Raw genomic sequence first — 19,923 nt, forward strand, 5'->3', positions numbered from 1 at the left:
ATTCTCCCTCCCTGGGGAATGTTGGGTATTCTCCCTCCCTGGGGAATGCTGGGTATTCTCCCTCCCTGGGGAATGCTGGGTATTCTCCCTCCCTGGGGAATGCAGGCTATTCTCTCTCCCTGGGGAATGCTGGGTATTCTCCCTCCCTGGGGAATGTTGGGTATTCTCTCTCCCTGGGGAATGCAGGCTATTCTCCCTCCCTGGGGAATGTTGGGTATTCTCTCTCCCTGGGGAATGCTGGGTATTCTCCCTCCCTGGGGAATGCTGGGTATTCTCCCTCCCTGGGGAATGCTGGGTATTCTCCCTCCCTGGGGAATGCTGGGTATTCTCTCTCCCTGGGGAATGCTGGATATTCTCCCTCCCTGGGGAATGTTGGGTATTCTCTCTCCCTGGGGAATGCTGGGTATTCTCCCTCCCTGGGGAATGTTGGGTATTCTCTCTCCCTGGGGAATGCTGGGTATTCTCCCTCCCTGGGGAATGTTGGGTATTCTCCCTCCCTGGGGAATGCTGGGTATTCTCCCTCCCTGGGGAATGCTGGGTATTCTCCCTCCCTGGGGAATGCTGGGTATTCTCTCTCCCTGGGGAATGCTGGATATTCTCCCTCCCTGGGGAATGTTGGGTATTCTCTCTCCCTGGGGAATGCTGGGTATTCTCCCTCCCTGGGGAATGTTGGGTATTCTCCCTCCCTGGGGAATGCTGGCTATTCTCCCTCCCACTGCCGTTTACGGGTCGCACTAAGTCGGGGAACAGTATACGTTGAAGCTCTATCTGTCGTTGCACAAACTGCTCAGAGCATGTTTCTTGTCATTCTGTACTTTGTTCGCCAAAAGTAAGAACTGAAGTTACTCAGAGTTCATTTATTACTTGTAATAAATTTGTATAAAAACTGAGAATTTAAGAGATCAAATTCAGCAACAAGAATATTTTGAGACTGTTTATATTTTTATAATGATACAAACGAGTATTAATTTGTGTTCATTTTCTGAACAGAATGGATTCCAAGTATTCTTGGTAGTGATCTCCCTATTATCGGTTCCCATTTTGATGTTTGGGAAACCGGGATATCTGTACTGGAAGCACCACGGAGGAAGGAGCTTTGGGACATACAGAGTAGGTCTTTGAATCACATCAGTGTGTGAGCAATCCTGATTGTATTTTGCAGACAATATTCTAGTTGCAGCTTCCGTTAGATGCCCCTTCATCAATGGAGCAGGAGGTCATTTCCAATTCTTGAACACTAAAAATGGCCCCATGCAACCCGATTCCCACTGGATCCCAGCCCCCCCCACTGTTCCCTCCTGGCCCCCATGCTCAATGTTACTGGAAATGGTTCCCTCTCCTCGGGCACTGACCCCCTCCCTTTGAAAACTGCTATCAACCCCTCCTCAAAAAAACCTCTCCCTCTGTCCTTGCAAACCTCCGTTCCCTCTCCGACATTCCTTTCCTCTCCGGAGTCCTTCAGACCCACCACCAGCTTTCTGAGCTCCTGAACCCATATCCTCGCCAACACACAAACCGTGTACTTCCACATTCATAACATCACCTACCCCCATCCCTACCTCATCCCGTCTGCCTCTGAAACCCTCAACCTCGGACCTGATTGCCTCAGTGCCCTCCTGGCCACTCTCCCATTTTCCACTCCCCAAAAACTTCAATTCATCCAAAAGTCCTCATTGATTTAGATTGACTCCAGCACCTTAAGTTAAAACTTCTCATCCTCACATTTAAACCCTGCCCTGTCTCCGCAACCTTCTGCCACCCGACGAGACCCCACTAAACTCCATCCTACTGACTCTGGCCTCTCGTGCCACCCCCTCCCTTCACTCCACCGTTCTGCCCTCCGCTGCCTCAGCCCCATATTCTGGGATTCCCTCCCGAAACCTCGTGCCTCTCCAGCCCCCTCTCTTTCTTTAAAGACCCTCCTAAAGCCCACCTGTCTGCCCAGGCTCTTGGTCACACGTCCTCCTTTGGCTTCACGTCTCTGTTCTCTGCAACTCTGTGAAGTGCCTTGTGATGATTCTCTACGTTAAAGGCGCCATACAAATGTAAGGTTGGGTACTGAGCCCAAAATGGACAGTACGAGATGCATTTGGTTACTTTGGTGCTCTGATAGAAATGATAGCCCAGGCAGAGGCCTCTCGGCCCATCTAATCATAGCCCGTGCTAGCCCTTCAACTGGAGCTATTGAAACAATGACATTTTCTTTGTTACTGTTTATCTAGAATCATAGAATGGTTACAGCACGGAAAAAGGCCACTTAGCCCGTTGGGCCCTAAAGGAGATGAGATTTTTAACATTGTTTAGGATTTCTACTTTTTAAACCAGAATGTTAGAATATTCATTGCTGAAATGTAAACTTGCAACATTTTGAAATACTAAGCTATGCAGCTTTTACACAGAATACAGGAACAGGAGGTCAATGAGCCTCTGCAGCCTGCTCCACTGTTCAGTCAGATCATGCCTGATCCGTACAACATTTACCTGCCCTTGCTCCATACCCCGTTATACCCTTACCCAGCACAAAGCTCTCCATCTCAGGCTTTGCAAATGTCAGTGACCCCCAGCATCCACAGTCTTTTGGGGAAAGGAGTTCCAGATTCCCATTGCCCTTGGTATGAAGAAGTGCTTCCTGACATCACCCCTGGTCGGCCTGGCTCTAATTTTAAGATTAGGCCTCCTTGTTCTGAATTCCCCCACCAGAGGAGGTCATTTCTCTGTATCTACCCGACCACATCCTTTAGATCATCCTTCAACCGTCTAAACTTCAGGCAATACAAACCTGATTTGTGCAACCCATCCTCGTAATTTAACCCTTTCAACCCCAGTCTCATTCTGATGCACTCCGAGGGCGATAGGTCTACCGTCCAGGGCTGAGTGCAGTGCTCCAGATGGGGTCTGACCAAGACTCTGTACAGAAACACCACTTCTTCCTCTTGATGCTCAAGCCCGCTGGAGATAAAGGCCAACATTCTAGTAGCCTTCTTGGTTACTTTTTGTATCTGTCTACTGGACCATAGTGATTTCTGTACTTGGCCTCCCAGATCCCTTTGCTCCACAGCCCCAAGTCTCTCATCATCAGCAAAGTATTCCAATTTGTCTTCCTCAGATATAAAGTGGATGACCTCACACTTCCCCATGTTTGAACGCCATTTGCAGAAGTTTTGCCCATTCACTTAATTTGTCTGTGTCCCTCTGTAACTTCCAACTCCCACCCACATAACTTGCCACGCCTCCTAACCTCGTGCCATTTGCAAACTTGGATATACAACAATCTGTCATTGATAAATCTTGTGAAAAGCTGAGTACAGATCTTTGGGGAGCACCACATGTCTTAGCCTGCTAATCAAAGAACATTCCCTCTATCCCTACTCTCTTTTACGTTCCAGCCCGTGTCAGAAGGTTATCTTCTCTCCTTCCGTCCCTTCTTAAATAATGGAATGACATTTGGCACAATTCCCGAATGAAGAGTGTTTGAAAATGATGGTTAATTCATTTGCAATTTCCTCAGCTACTGCTTTGCATGCCCGGGGTGAAGACCATCAAGTTCTGAAGATTATTCTCTTAAGTCCCATTGTTATACAGTGTCTGCTGTGGCTCAGTGGGCAACACACTCGTCTCGGAGTCAGAAGGTTGTGAGTTCAAGTCCCACTCCAAGGGCTTAAGCACAAAAATCTAGGCTGACATTCCCAGTGCAGTGCTGAGGGAGTGCCTCACTGTCGAAGGGGCAGTACTGAGGGAGCGCTGCACTGTTGGAGGGACAGTACTGAGAGAGTGCCTCACTGTCGGAGGGGCAGTACTGAGGGAGCGCTGCACTGTCGAAGGGGCAGTACTGAGGGAGCGCTGCACTGTTGGAGGGACAGTACTGAGGGAGCGCTGCACTGTTGGAGGGACAGTACTGAGGGAGCGCTGCACTGTCGGAGGGGCAGTGCTGAGGGAGCGCCGCACTGTCGGAGGGGCAGTACTGAGGGAGCGCTGCACTGTCGAAGGGGCAGTACTGAGGGAGCGCTGCACTGTCGGAGGGGCAGTACTGAGGGAGCGCTGCACTGTTGGAGGGACAGTACTGAGGGAGTGCCTCACTGGCGGAGGGGCAGTACTGAGGGAGCGCCGCACTGTCGGAGGGGCAGTACTGAGGGAGCGCCTCACTGTCGGAGGGGCAGTGCTGAGGGAGCGCCGCACTGTCGGAGGGGCAGTGCTGAGGGAGCGCCGCACTGTCGGAGGGGCGGTACTGAGGGAGCACCGCACTGACGGAGGGGCAGTACTGAGGGAGCGCCGCACTGTCGGAGGGGCAGTACTGAGGGAGCGCCGCACTGTCGGAGGGGCAGTACTGAGGGAGTGCTGCACTGTCACAAGGAGAATGAGTAGAATAAGGGGGTAGAATATTTAAATGCACGGATTTGGATATGGGTATGAGACAATGGAAAACATTAAACAGTTTGATGAAAAGTGTGCTAATTATCTCAGTTTCTATTTTCTCGAATGGATTATGAATGATAGATTGAGAAAGCACAGAAAGAGGCCATTCGGCCCGTCGTGCCTGTGTCGGCTCTTTGAAAGAGCGATCCAATTAATCCCACTCCCTGCTCTTTCCCCGTCGCGCTGCAGATTTTTCTATTCAAGTATTTATCCAACTCCCTTTTGAATGTTCCCCTTTCAGGCAGCGTGTTCCAGATCGCAACTTGCTGCGTAAAAATAAAGTTTCCTCGTGTCGTTTTGCCAATTGCCTTAAATCTGTGTCCTCTGGTGACTGACCCCGGAAAACGTGTCTCCTTATTGACTCTGTCAAAACCCCTCATGATTTTGAACACCTCTATCAAATCTCTTAACCGTCTCTGCTCTAAGCAGAAAAATCCCAGCTTCTCCAGTCTGTCCACGTAACTGAAGTCTCTTGTCCCTGGTGCCATTCTGGTCAATCTCCTCGACACCCTGTCCAAAGTCTTGACATCCTTCTTTGGAATGAAATCTAAGATGCATACAGTTTACTTTGAATAACTGCACTGAATGAATCTCCGCGTTGTTTTGTATTTAGAAAGGTTACACACTAGTGCGAAGAGGGAGTGAAGAGGAGATGTCACTGCTGAGAGCTGATGAAATGGAACAGGGCGATGCACATCCAAATCACAGCAGTCATATGGATGGAGCCGAACAGGAAGTGAGACAGCAATTTGCTTTGTGATCACTTACTATGCAGAAGGGAAGTCTCTTGGCAGAGAAGGCTGGACTTTGTGTGTTTATATTATTCTTGGTTCAGTGTTGCTCACTCTTAGCAGACAATAGAAAAGACGTCTCAAACACATTTGATCATAAGTCAAAACGCTGTGCTCTAACCTCTTGTAATGTATTTGCTTCATGGGTTCTTTGCTTAAGAATTCACAGCAACACTGTGAATTCTTAAGCATTGCTATTAAGAACTAGTTGGTTTATTAGCAACGGTTTAATAATCACACTACACATTACCAGTTCATCCACCAGGCTCACAACCACCTGCCCCATTGTGGATCCCCCGAACCCAACTGGCTGGGGTTTTATTGAGTCTTGTGAACATCATGTGACTGGCTAAGCCACTCCCAGCTCAACAGCTCGACAACTATTTTAGTGCAAAACTATAAATCAAGTGCCCCCTTCAACAGCTTACAAACCTGTGAGCATACTCACAGGTGCACACATTACACCTTGCATAGAGCATTGCGGGGGCACTTTTGGAATATTAGGTGCAGTTTTCAGCACACAAAGGTCGAGGAAGATTGATGAGAATAATGTCGGGAGATGGGTTTATAATACGAAGATAAGAGTCACAAAAATAAACTTAATATTGAACTAAAGACTAAGAGGGGACCTTTTAAAATGATCACATTGTTATGCAGACTGTTTAATCGAGACAGTGAGCACAGAATCAGAGACACAGTACACAGACTAAATGAGCCACAGTGAGACTCATGTGAAGATTGCAGTTATGTGGAACAGACCCAGACCTGACTCAGTTCATGCTACGTCAACTTTTTTCTTCATGAAAAGAGTTGATTAAATCTTTCGAGACAGGATTGAATGTTACGGGAATCACTGTAGAGTGAGGTTGTAAAGAAGGCAAACGTTCCATTAGTTTTGGGACGTGTTAACGGGAGGGACAAGCAAGTTTGAATAATGGATTCCCTTTTGCATCTTGGGCAGAAGTTTTTCAGAACTTCGCTGCAGCCCTTCGAATAACTGAGGGAGAAGCTGGTGATGGTCTGGGTGGAGTGGCTTTGATCAGCCGATCGGCCTCTCCTTGTTCCGTGTGATTCGAGGAGGACGAATTGGTTTACTGTTAATTCAGTGCAGGTTAATTCGAATTACTGGATAATTCAATTTTAGTTTAGTGCCAAAAGCGTTTAATCTTCAGGAGTAGACTGTATTATTTTATCCCCTCCTCCAAATTGGGACATTTTTCTGCCATGTGTCACTTCCATCGAGTGACCAATCGGAGAGGCCTCACTCCTTCTCTTGAATTGGTTTGCACTCCCGTTCGTGTGACAGGGTCAGGGTTCAGGGTCAGTGTATTCTTTGATGTGGAAGTGACCCTCTGTCCTTTTTCTCCTAGTTCAATTTTGGTGACATTTTTATGCATCAAGCTATTCACACCATTGAGTATTGCCTGGGCTGTGTGTCTAATACTGCTTCGTACCTCAGGCTCTGGGCTCTCAGTCTGGCTCATGCTCGTAAGTAGATACATCTGTTCTTAGCAATACAACTGGCATTTAAATCCTATGGCAAGGTTTGTGTGTTTCAGTAGTGTTATTGCAGCCTTCAATAAATGTTATACGCAAAAGGCATAATTATTTCAGTAAAGTGTCAGAACTATATCAGCTATTAAAAATGGTTTTCTACAGAGTTTATTAATGGTTATGCACCGAGTTTATTAGGAACAGGAGGAGGCCATTCATCCCGTAGAGCCTGCTCTGCCATTCAATGAGATCATGACTGATCTGCGACCTAACTCCATATACCCATTAATTCCCCACTCCACTCCCACTCTGACCTCTCTGACCTCGGTCTCCTGCACTGTTCCAATGAAGCTCAACGCAAGCTCGAGGAACAGCACCTCATCTTTCGTTTAGGCACTTTACAGCCTTCTGGACTCAACATCGAGTTCAACAATTTCAGAGTATAACCTCTGCTGCTATTTTTTTTCTTCTTCTGTTTTTTCTCTCTCTCCCACGGCAGCGGGTATGATTCTGCCATTTACACCCTCTCTGGACTCTCTTGTTTCTTAACTTGCCCCATTACCATCTCTTGCCTCACACCATCATCCCTTTTGTGTCTCCCACCCTATTACAGACCTTCCCTTTTGTTCTTTCCCCCCTTACTCTCTTTCCCTGCCCCTACACTTGCTTAAAATCTGTTACATCTCTAAATGTCTCCAATTCTGACGAAGGGACATCGACCTGAAACATTAACTCTGTTTCTCTCTCCACAGACACTGCCTGACCCGCTGAGTATTTCCAGCATTTTCTGTTTTTATTTCAGATTTCCAGCATCCCCGCAGTATTTTGCTGATTTCCATCCCACCTGCCTTTGCCCCATATTCCTTAATACCTCTGGTTAACAGAAAACTATCAACCTCAGATTTAAAATTAACAATTGATCAAACATCAATTGCCGCTTGTGGAAGAGAGTTCCAAACCTCTACTACCCTGTGTGTAGAAGTGTTTCCTAATCTCACTCCTGAAAGGTCTGGCTGTAATGTTTAGAGCCTGCCCCCTAGTCCTCGAATCAGTGGGAATAGTCGCTCTCTATCTACCCTCTCTGTCCCCCTTAATATCCTGAAAACTTTGATCAGATCACCCCTTAATCTTCTAAATTCTGGGGAATACAACCCGAATTTGTGTAATCTCTCCTCGTAACTTAACCCTTGAAGTCTGGGTAAACCTACTCTGCATCCCTCCAAGGTGAATCTAATGGTCATACACCACATTTATTAATGGTTATATACAGTTTATTAATGATTATATACAGTGATTATTAATGGTTATACATTGTGTATTCATGGTTATATACAGTTTTTAGTAATGATTATAAACACATCTTGTTAATAGTTGTATAAACGGCATGTTAATGATTATACACTCATTTGTACAAAGTGATCACCTGAATTAGTGTCTGTCCTTTTTACACAGAGCTGTCAGAGGTGTTGTGGGGGATGGTGCTGCACATGGGCCTGTGTATGGATCATGATTATGGCTCCTTGCTCCTGTTTCCTGTCTTTGGCTTCTTTGCAGTCCTCACTGTAGCCATTCTCCTCGTCATGGAGGGACTGTCAGCATTTCTACACGCTCTCCGATTGCATTGGTAAATTTCTATTGCAATGTGGTCCCTGTATTTCAATTTTCTTGATAAACTTATGACATTAGATGGGTTTATTGAAACAAATAGGAAAATATGTGGCAGATTAATGATTATATACAAAATAGATCGAAGAGTGACAGCAACATTCTAATATAGCTGCAGCAGTAGGTGATGCTCTGAGGGTAACGTTATGTGACTCATTTAGTGAGGTGGGACTTCCCCTAATGTTATGTGACATGTTGCATTACTCATCTTACCCCCGTCAGACACGGGAAAAAGGGCAGTTATTCTGATTATTTCCTGAAACTCACCTTTCTATAAAATTATAATTTAAATGGAGAAAAATTACAAAGTGCTGCAGTACAGAGGGACCCGAGGGTCCTTGTGCATGAAACACAGAAAGTTAGTATACAGGCACTGGTTGAGCGACCAAAATCCGGAGTTCGGGAATCTGGACTGATTGGTGGCAGGGTCGTTCGGAATCCGGACCTGCCTCACCTGCTGACCTCGAGGTCCTGCCGCTGACTGACCTCCCCTCGCCTCACCACCCCTCGCCTCACCTCCCCTCGCCTCACCTCCCCTCACCTCACCTCCCCTCGCCTCACCACCCCTCCCCTCACCACCCCTCGCCTCACCACATCTCGCCTCGCCGCTGCCCGACCTCGGGCTTCACCACCCCTTGCCTCGCCTCACCTCCCCTCGCCTCACCACCCCTCCCCTCGCCTCACCACCCCTCCCCTCGCCTCACCACCCCTCGCCTCGCCTCACCACCCCTCGCCTCACCACCCCTCGCCTCGCCTCACCACCCCTCGCCTCGCCTCACCACCCCTCCCCTCACCACCCCTCCCCTCGCCTCACCTCACCACCCCTCGCCTCACCACCCCTCCCCTCGCCTCACCTCACCACCCCTCGCCTCACCACCCCTCGCCTCGCCTCACCTCCCCTCGCCTCACCACCCCTCGCCTCGCCTCACCACCCCTTGCCTCTCCGCTGCCTGGCCTCGCCTCGCCTCGCCTCACCACCCCTCGCCTCTCCGCTGCCTGACCTCGGGCCTCGCCTCGCCTCGCCTCGCCGCTGCCCGACCTCGGGCCTCGCCTCGCCTCACCTCCCCTACCCTTACCTCAAGGCCTCCTCGCTGGCCAGCCAGAACACCTCCTCCGCAGCGGGGCCCCTCCCAAACTCTTCCCCGGCGTCGGGGCGCCACCCGACGACCTCATCGGCCAGCGAGTAATTCCCCTCCTCCCCCGACGGTCCGAAATCCACAAATACCCAAACCTGGGCTCGGGTGTTTCTGGATTCGGGGCGCTGCACCTGTACAACACGTGATCAGGAAGGTGAATGAATGTTGGCCTTTATTGCCGGGGGATAGAGTATAAAAGCAGAGAAGTCCTGCTACACCTGTACAGGGTATTGGTGAGGCCACACCTGGAGTACTGTGTACAGTTTTGGTCTCTGTATTTAAGGAAGGATATACTTGTATTGGAGGCTGTTCAGAGAAGGTTCACTCGGTTGATTCTGGAGATGAGGGGTTGACTTATGAAGATAGGTTGGGCCTCTACTCATTGGAGTTTAGAAGAATGAGGTGATCTTATCGAAACGTATAAGATAATGAGGGGGCTTGACAGGAAGATGCAGAGAGGATGTTTCTACTCGGGGAAATCTAGAGCGAGGGGGCATAGTTTAAGAATAAGGGGCCGCCCATTTAAAACTGAGATGAGGAAGAATTTCTTCTCTCAGAGGGTTGTAAATCTGTGGAATTCTCTGCCCCAGAGAGCTGTGGAGGCTGGGACATTGAATATATTTAAGGTGAAGATGGACAGATTTTTGAGCGATAAGGAAGTAAAGGGTTATGGGAGCGGGCAGGGAAGTGGAGCTGAGTCCATGATCAGATCAGCCATTATTAAATGGCGGAGCAGGCTCGAGGGGAAATGGCCGACCTTCCTGCTCCTATTTCTTACGTTCTTATGAATTGTGCAGAGAAACTCTGCACTGGGTGAGTGCTTCATTCCCCAGCCAGCCCTAGGACGACGAGCATGGCACCAGGTCAGCTTGACATAGCAGGTGTTGATATGGATAGGTCCCACTCCTGAGACCTGACCACATAATCCAAGCCGACACTCCTGATGTAGTACTGAGGGAGTGCTGCATCGTCGGAGGGGCAGTACTGAGGGAGTGCTGCACTGTCGGAGGGGCAGTACTGAGGGAGTGCCGCACTGTCGGAGGGGCAGTACTGAGGGAGTGCTGCATCGTCGGAGGGGCAGTACTGAGGGAGTGCCGCACTGTCGGAGGGGCGGTACTGAGGGAGTGCTGCACTGTCGGAGGGGCAGTACTGAGGGAGTGCCGCACTGTCGGAGGTACAGTACTGAGGGAGCGCCGCACTGTCGGAGGGGCAGTACTGAGGGAGTGCTGCACTGTCGGAGGGGCAGTACTGAGGGAGTGCCGCACTGTCGGAGGGGCAGTACTGAGGGAGTGCCGCACTGTCGGAGGGGCAGTACTGAGGGAGTGCCGCACTGTCGGAGGGGCAGGACTGAGGGAGTGCTGCACTGTCGGAGGGGCAGTACTGAGGGAGTGCCGCACTGTCGGAGGGGCAGTACTGAGGGAGTGCCGCACTGTCGGTGGGGCTGTACTGAGGGAGTGCTGCACTGTCGGAGGGGCAGTACTTTGGGAGTGCTGCACTGTCAGAGGGGCAGTACTGAGGGAGCCCGCACTGTCGGAGGGGCAGTACTGAGGGAGTGCTGCACTGTCAGAGGGGCAGTACTGAGGGAGCCCGCACTGTCGGAGGGGCAGTACTGAGGGAGTGCTGCACTGTCGGAGGGGCAGTACTGAGGGAGTGCTGCACTGTCAGAGGGGCAGTACTGAGGGAGTGCTGCACTGTCGGAGGGGCAGTACTGAGGGAGTGCCGCACTGTCGGAGGGGCAGTACTGAGGGAGTACTGCACTGTCGGAGGGGCAGTACTGAGGGAGTACTGCACTGTCAGAGGGGCAGTACTGAGGGAGCCCGCACTGTCGGAGGGGCAGTACTGAGGGAGTGCTGCACTGTCGGAGGGGCAGTACTGAGGGAGTGCTGCACTGTCAGAGGGGCAGTACTGAGGGAGTGCTGCACTGTCAGAGGGGCAGTACTGAGGGAGTGCTGCACTGTCGGAGGGGCAGTACTGAGGGAGTGCTGCACTGTCGGAGGCGCAGTACTGAGGGAGTGCTGCACTGTCGGAGGCGCAGTACTGAGGGAGTGCTGCACTGTCCGAGGGGCAGTACTGAGGGAGCCCCGCACTGTCGGAGGGGCAGTACTGAGGGAGTGCTGCACTGTCGGAGGGGCAGTACTGAGGGAGTGCTGCACTGTCAGAGGTGCCGTCTTTCGGATGCGATGTTAAACCAAAGCCCCATCTGCTCTCTTGGTTGGATGTAAAAGATCCCAAGGCACTATTTGAAGAAGAGCAGGGGATTTCTCCATGGTGTGCTGGCCAATATTTAACACTCACCAATATCACTAAAACAGATTATGTGGCCATGTATTACACCACTGTTTGTGAAACCTTGCTGTGCGCAAATTGGCTACTGCATTTCCCACATTACAACAATGACTACAAAGGTGCTTCACTGGCTGTGAGGCGCTTTGAGACGTCCTGAGGTGGTGAAAGGCACTATAGAAATGCACATCTTTCCTTTTTGCTACTGGGGTTGACAGCAGCTTGCAAGCCTCAGTCTGCAAACAAGTGTTCCAGTGACTCAGTGAGTCCAAGACTGCCAGCCACTGATTCCTCACTGCTGGGATAAGGAGTGTGGGAACAGCACTCCCATCCAAACCATTCCATGGAGCAACAACAACTTGCATTTATATAGCGTCTGTAATGTAGTAAAACATCCCAAGGCGCTTCACAGGAGCGTTATCTAACAAAATTACAAGCCATATAACGAGATGTGACCAAAAGCACGGTCAAAGAGGGAGGTTTTAAGGAGCATCTTAAAGGCGGAGAGGTTTATTGCAGGTATTCCTGAGCTCGGGGCTCAGGCAGCTGAAGGCAGGCCACCAATGGTGGAGCGATGGAAATTGGGGATGCACAGGAGGCCAGAATTGGAGGAGCGGAGGGTTGTAAGGCAGGAGGAGGGTACAGAGATAGGGAGGGAGGGATTTGAAAACAAGGATAAGAATTCTAAAATCGAGGTGTTGCCGGGCCGGGAGCCAGTGTAGGTCAGTGAGCAAGGGGTGATGGGGGAAACGGGACTGGGCGCAAACAAAACACCGAGAATTGAAATGCTAATATAAATCTTTTCTTTTTCCTCGGAACAGGGTGGAATTTCAAAACAAGTTCTACACAGGCACGGGATACAAGTTTTCCCCGTTCTCCTTCGAGCTGCTCACTCGTAACTTCAACGACTTTGCCTAGACTGTTGCTTTGTGCATGTGAGTTTGACGAGTATCAGTGGCATGATCATGTGACACGGCTTGTCACGACAAACGTCTTGCACTGAACGCCTTACCAAATACACACTACTTTCTCCGCTAAAGATTGATCATTACTTTTATTGAAACCTCAGGTACCTTAAGATTTTAAAAATGTGTATTGAACAATAATGTACCAGGCTTTTTCACTGTGAAAAGAAAAAGAAATGTACTGTAGCCTCATCGAGAAATTCCAAAACCTGCAGTGGTGTTTGGTTTTGCTCTTTTGGCATTTGCTGCTGGACTGAGATCTCCCCCCCCCCCCCCCCCCACTCACCCAATCTCCCCCCCCCCCCCCACTCACCCAATCTCCCCCCCCCCCCCCCCCCCTCACCCAATCTCCCCCCACCCCCCCTCACCCAATCTCCCCCCCCCCCCCACTCACCCAATCTCCCCCCCCCCTCACCCAATCTTCCCCCTCCCCCCTCACCCAATCTCCCCCCCCCACCCAATCTCCCCCCCCCCCCCCCCACTCACCCAATCTCCCCCCCCCCACTCACCCAATCTCCCCCCCCCTTCACCCAATCTCCCCCCCCCCCCACTCACCCAATCTCCCCCCCCCCCCCACTCACCCAATCTCTCCCCCCCCTCACCCAATCTCCCCCCACCCACTCACCCAATCTCCCCCCCCCCCTCAACCCAATCTCCCCCCCCCCCCTCACCCAATCTCCCTCCCCCCCTCACCCAATCTCCCTCCCACCCCCCTCACCCAATCTCCCCCCCCCCCACCCAATCTCCCCCCCACCCCCCCCTCACCCAATCTCCCCCCCACCCCCCCCTCACCCAATCTCTCCCCCCCCCCTTCACCCAATCTCCCCCCCCCCACCCCCTTCACCCAATCTCCCCCACCCCCCCACCCAATCTCCCCCCCCCCCCTTCACCCAATCTCCCCCCCCTTCACCCAATCTCCCCCCCCTTTCACCCAATCTCCCTCCCCCACCTCCCCATCCCCCCCACCTCCCCATCACCCCCCCCCACCTCCCCATCACACCCCCCACCTCCCCATCACACCCCCCACCTCCCCATCGCCCCCCCACCACCTCCCCATCACCCCCATCACCCCCCCCACCTCCCCATCACCCCCCCACCTCCCCATCACCCCTCCCCACCACCCCATCACCCCTCCCCCCTCCCCATCGCCCCCCCACCACCTCCCCATCACCCCCCCCACCTCCCCATCACACCCCCCACCTCCCCATCGCCCCCCCCCACCTCCCCATCGCCCCCCCACCACCTCCCCATCACCCCCCCCACCTCCCCATCACACCCCCCACCTCCCCATCGCCCCCCCACCACCCCATCGCCCCCCCACCACCTCCCCATCGCCCCCTCACCACCTCCCCATCACCCCCATCACCCCCCCCACCTCCCCATCACCCCTCCCCATCACCCCTCCCACCACCCCATCACCCCTCCCCACCACCCCATCACCCCTCCCCACCACCCCATCGCCCCCCCACCACCCCCCACCTCCCCATCACCCCCCCACCTCCCCATCACCCCCCACCACCTTCCCATCGCCCCCCACCACCTTCCATCGCCCCCACCACCTTCCCATCGCCCCCCACCACCTTCCCATCGCCCCCCACCACCTTCCCATCGCCCCCCACCACCTTCCCATCGCCCCCCACCCACCTTCCCATCGCCCCCCACCACCTTCCCATCGCCCCCCACCACCTTCCCATCGCCCCCCCCCCACCTCCCCCATCACACCCCACCTCCCCATCACACCCCACCTCCCCATCACCCCCCCACCTCCCCATCGCCGCCCCCATCGCCTCCCCATCGCCCCCCCCCACCTCCCCATCGCCCTCCCCGCATCCCCATCGCCCCCTCCCCATCGCCCCCCCCACCTCCCCATCGCCCCCCCCACCTCCCATCGCCCCCCCACCTCCCCATCGCCCCCCCCACCTCCCCATCGCCCCCCCCACCTCCCCATCGCCCTCCCCGCATCCCCATCGCCCCTCCCCATCGCCCCCCCCACCTCCCCATCGCCCCCCCCACCTCCCCATCGCCCCCCCCACCTCCCCATCGCCCTCCCCGCATCCCCATCGCCCCCTCCCCATCGCCCCCCCACCTCCCATCGCCCCCCACCTCCCCATCGCCCCCCCACCTCCCCATCGCCCCCCCCACCTCCCCATCGCCCCCCCACCTCCCCATCGCCCCCACCCACCTCCCCATCGCCCCCCCCACCTCCCCATCACCCCCCCACCTCCCCATCGCCCCCCCACCTCCCCATCGCCCCCCCCCACCTCCCCATCGCCCCCCCCCCCACCTCCCCATCGCCCCCCCCCCCACCTCCCCATCGCCCCCCCCCTCGCCCCCCCCACCTCCCCATCGCCCCCCCCACCTCCCCATCGCCCTCCCCACTTCCCCATCGCCCCCCCCCACCTCCCCATCGTCCCCCACCTCCCCATCGTCCCCCACCTCCCCCCCCCCCACTATCACCTTCCCCCCTCCCCCTCCCCAGCAAAGCATAGTTCCAAATTGAATGTCAGAAATCACAAATGAGTTTAACTCGAGGTATTTATCTACGGTTTGTAATTGTGAGTGCCAAATAGAGATGTTTGCTTCCCAAAGCTAACCCGTTGGGCTGCCTGGGGAGCTGCCGTGGTGTGCCTGACCTGTGTGGGAGGGAGGGGGAGCTAAGTTCTCGCTGGGATTGAGGTGGCCCTCGTGTGACCCGCCTGCCAACAGCAGTGTGTGGGGAAACCGAGTAATGCAGGCAAGTCTGTAATACGCCAGGGCACAGTGCGATGACCCCGTCAGCCTCGCTGGGTTGTGGAATCCAGAGGGGGCGGATGTTATTTCCACCCCCCTGCAAGTCAGTGCCCTAATGGATAGGGCAGTTGCTGTTGGATTCGCAGTGGCAGTATCCCAATGCTGTCTGCTCTCTCCAGCTGTACAGTTTTAGGTCAGTTGGGGATCCCGACAGCTTAACCTGCGCCCAAGCTCTCTGCGCTCTGCCACGTGGAGAGTGCGCGCGCTCCAGGTCAGGCGAACCAGAAACCCCACCACGAAACTCTGGGCTTCCGCATTCTTCAGATCCCGACCGACTGAAACACGGAGATGTCAGCATGTTACTTGGAGCTTTTGATCAGAGGTCTCTGCTTCTGGGTCATCACCACCTTTTCTAGATAGAAAGTGGGACTGTTGTGAAGTCGAAGATATTTTCATGGATGTGTTGGAGTGTTTTATGGGATGTTTCTGTAAGGATTTGGAAAATGTAAACAAATTAATGTTTCTCAAATTTGAAAGATGCTTTGAGAGTTTGTGGAACGTGGATCAGAAAGGAAACAAAATAGCAAGAACAGACCATCATCCAATCCCTCTCATTGTCTCAGCAACGTGCTTCTAATATCCGTTTTATTAAACAAAAGTATTTGGATAATCTTACTGAAATGAACATCTTATCAGAATGGTGCCGTGCGGTAACACATTGTCTAACGGTTGCATGACTGCCATACACACAAGCTAAAAGTTGTATTTTAAGATGTTGAAGATACGGTAAGGCTCATTTGTAATAAAAATATCAGAGATTCAAATACAATATTGCATTCAAAATTGTAAAATCTGATTTTAATGTGGCCGTTATGGAGCTGGCCCTGTTGTCTCGGTCTGATTTTGGGCTGCTCTTCCTGCTCTTCGTTAGCTTGTCACAGCTGGGGAGGCGATGGTACGGCTAGAACTGGCTTCATTGCTGCAGCCAGAGTATCCGCGCTCGATTGCTGTACAGCGGCGGGTCTCACACTCGCCCTCGCAGAAATACAAATATTGTCACATTCTCGGGGGATCCCCTTCAGGTATCGGCAGGTACCCAGCCCCCCCCACTCCGTACTACCTTCCTGAGACACTGTGTCACCTGCCCGAAGAGAAGCAGTGTTGCCCTTACAGGAGAGGTTTGTGTTATCACACAACAACAGGTGGAACATGTTCGTAAATCAGCAGAAATCAGGTGACATACAAATCTGCTAACCTTGCAGACTCCCCATCGTCTGAGGAGCCCAGTTTAAAATCTCTGCTGGACAATGATCCTTGGCTGGAAATTCTTCTCTCACGAACATTGTGTGAATCATAGAATAGTACAGTACAGAAGGAGGCCATTCGGCCCAGTGAGTCTGTGCCGGCTCTTTCGAAGAACAATCCAGTTAGTCCCACTCCCTACTTTTCCCCATGTTTTTTTTTTCCGTTTCTCCAATTCCCTTTTGAATCTGTGTGCACCTCCCTATCAGGCAGTGGACAGACTATCTACCCATGCCTTGCGTAAAAAAGTTTTCCCTCACTTCTAGGGCAGGATTGGGCTTTGCTGTGACCACTCTCCTCCCATGGTCGAATAGGTTGCCAACATTCAGGCAAACTTCAAACGAGGAGCGGCCATTTGTGTGAGATCCCGGGTGCTGGTGGGGAGGGGATCTACTCTGAGAGGGGTCCCTACCTTCGGGAGAGAGGTTAAAACGGAATTTCACTTTAATTCGAGAATGGCCGTACGAAAGATTCACAGGCCTGTTAAAGCCGCACTAGTTCATGCCACAAACGTTGTGATGTGACTGTCACCTTTTAATGGTTATGAATCCCCGCCAAGTTTAGGAAAGTGGACAAACTGCTTCTGAGATTTCAGGAAATGCTGCTCCATGAAATTCAACGTGAAGATTTCAAAACTGACAATGCTACAAACTTTAATTAAAAAAAATATTTCTCCAGTTTAATGGAAACTTTTTTTAAACAGTGAACTCTGTATCTACCAACTAGCTGCTTTCCGCATTGGTTGATTATTTCTGTTGCATATATTGTGTGTGTGTGAGTATCTATCTGTATGTGTGTGAGTGTGTGTGTGTATATGTCTATCTGTATGTGCGTGTGTATATCTACCTGTATATGTGTAAGTGTGTGTATCTATATCTGTGTGTGTGTGTATGTATGTGTGTGTATGTATGAGTATGTGTGTGTCTATCTATATCTGTGTGTGTATGTGTGCATATCTATGTGTGTGTGTGTGTGTACACCTATTTGTGTGTGTATGAGTATGTGTGTGTGTATCTATCTATATCTGTGTGTGTATGTGTGTATATCTATGTGTGTGTGTGTGTGTGTGTGTATACACCTATCTGTGTGTGTATGAGTATGTGTGTGTGTGTGTATCAATCTACATCTGTGTGTGTATGTGTGTTGGAACAGTGCTGCTCCTTGCCCTGTGATGCAGCGCTTGCCAGTGTGACCATCCAGTGAACTTTAACAATGTTTAGCATTTTAAACTATTTATACTGTGCTGTACTTTTTAGCTGATATTAGAGAGCAGCAAAGTTACAGAGTTTATTTGTTTAAAGAGAGATGATATTCTGATAAAATGCAATGTAATTAAATTTGATAAATGCAACTTTTTCTGTGACGCTTCTGGAAACGAAATACTGAGCTGGTTTGGCCGCTCGTACTGCTTTCTGTCAGGTTAATATGTGCTTGGATCTCCTTATTTTTGATATGTAGTGTTAAAGTGGTAATGTGGATCAGGCTAACAGATTAAAAAGATAATTTACTGAAGAAAGGTTTGTAGAAACCCAGTTTCCTGCTTCAGCTGGAAGTCTGGAGTCACTATCACTTTATTCTCTCTGTAAATAATTATTCTATTACTGAGGCTGTATCATTTGTAAATGTCTCTGGCCCACATCAGTGGTTCCAAACTCCAAACTCCTGCAACAAACCAAGAAAATTTAACTTTTTAAAAATAAATGACAAATATTTCTATCATTTTAATACCTTTAAGATATATTTTTTCTTTGGCTATTTTGCATCTCTAACCTGATCTAACATTCACTGTCTGCAGATTCACATGGATCGTTAAACTTGCTGTTGAAATATTTTATGTAAATGAGAAATAATGGTTCTGTTCAAACTCCAGTGGCCCTGCCTGAATTGGTTTTTAGTTTCGTACTAAAAATAAAAGGTTTCTAGATTCAGGACTCCTGTTATTTACTGGATGAATGTAATTGATGTGAATGAATAACTTGTAATGATTGATACGTCCAGTTAAAGATGTGAATCTCCCCCCAACCCCAGTGCTCACTGGTTTAATTCCCCCCCCCCCCCCCCCCGTGCTCACTGGTATAATCCCCCCCCCCAGTGCTCACTGGTTCAATCTCCCCCCCCCCCTGCAGTGCTCAATGGTTCAATCCTCCCCCCCCCCCCCAATGCTCAATGGTTCAATCCCCCCCCCCCCAATGGTTCAATCCCCCCCCCCCCCCCCCCAATGGTTCAATCCCCCCCCCCCCCCCAGTGCTCACTGGTTCAATCCCCCCCCCCCCCCCCAATGGTTCAATCCCCCCCCCCCCCCAGTGCTCACTGGTTCAATCCCCCCCCCCCCCCAGTGCTCAATGGTTCAATCCCCCAGTGTTGCTTTCCTGCAAACTGATGCGACCAGTTAAGTGAAGCCAGCATTGAAAGTGTATTTTCTGCAATCTAATTGATCTCATTGAAGTCTGCATTTTCAGCAATGTCACTGGCCCATCAGTTAAAAGCCTATAAAAGTGTTAAAGTGTATATGTTTGTGTTTGCGACTCGGGCCCTCTCTGCATTGCAGCTGTCTAAGCCCTCGATATATCAAGCTTTTAGTCACTCGTTCTAATATCTCCTGATGTGGCTCGCTGTCGATTTGCGTCTGATAACGCTCCTGTGAAGCGCCTTGGGACGAATGTCTCTGTGAGCTGCGCTTTGTCCAGCGCAGGCGGTTTCTTGGTGCGCAGTCCCTTTACATTTCCACGCCGAGCGGTGTTTACAGAGGGGAAGCCGGTGAGCGGCCGGCACAGGACCTTTCCCATGGTGTACGGCCGGGCAGGTTAGAGGGAACATTGTTTGGGACATTTTACTATGTTAAAGGCGCTAAATAAAATACAAGTTGTTCAAAGCCCAGTGGTTTGATGACTAAGAATAATGAAGACTATTGTTTTTTAACCACTCTCTCCCCCTCCGACAGTACGGCACTCCCTCAGTACTGCCCCTCTGACAGTGCGGCACTCCCTCAGTACTGCCCCTCCGACAGTGCGGCACTCCCTCAGTACTGCCCCTCCGACAGTGCGGCACTCCCTCAGTACTGCCCCTCTGACAGTGCGACACTCCCTCAGTACTGCCCCTCCGACAGTGCGGCACTCCCTCAGTACTGCCCCTCCGACAGTGCGG

At 51.6% G+C, this 19,923-nt stretch overlaps 1 protein-coding gene across 2 annotated transcripts in view; it reads left to right on the plus strand.

Moving 5' to 3' along the window:
• The window catches only part of LOC139269098 (V-type proton ATPase 116 kDa subunit a 2-like), a 78,554-nt gene extending 59,878 nt beyond the window's left edge, over positions 1 to 18,676 (plus strand). Inside the window, exons 16-21 of one of the 2 annotated variants that reach the window (XR_011594158.1) lie at positions 991 to 1,110; positions 5,027 to 5,149; positions 6,575 to 6,692; positions 8,151 to 8,322; positions 12,604 to 12,851; positions 16,015 to 18,676. Coding sequence is in view for 1 of the 2 variants with exons in the window: in XM_070888197.1 (XP_070744298.1) it covers positions 991 to 1,110; positions 5,027 to 5,149; positions 6,575 to 6,692; positions 8,151 to 8,322; positions 12,604 to 12,700 (630 nt within the window). In the remaining variant the exon portion in view is untranslated. Of the gene's footprint in view, positions 1 to 990; positions 1,111 to 5,026; positions 5,150 to 6,574; positions 6,693 to 8,150; positions 8,323 to 12,603; positions 13,008 to 16,014 lie in introns of those variants that run through there. The other variant, XM_070888197.1, reaches the window with a different exon arrangement.
• The last annotated feature ends 1,247 nt before the right edge of the window (positions 18,677 to 19,923 follow it).

This window comes from Pristiophorus japonicus, chromosome 8 (genome assembly GCF_044704955.1).
Source record: "Pristiophorus japonicus isolate sPriJap1 chromosome 8, sPriJap1.hap1, whole genome shotgun sequence".
Lineage (NCBI taxonomy): Eukaryota > Metazoa > Chordata > Chondrichthyes > Pristiophoridae > Pristiophorus > Pristiophorus japonicus.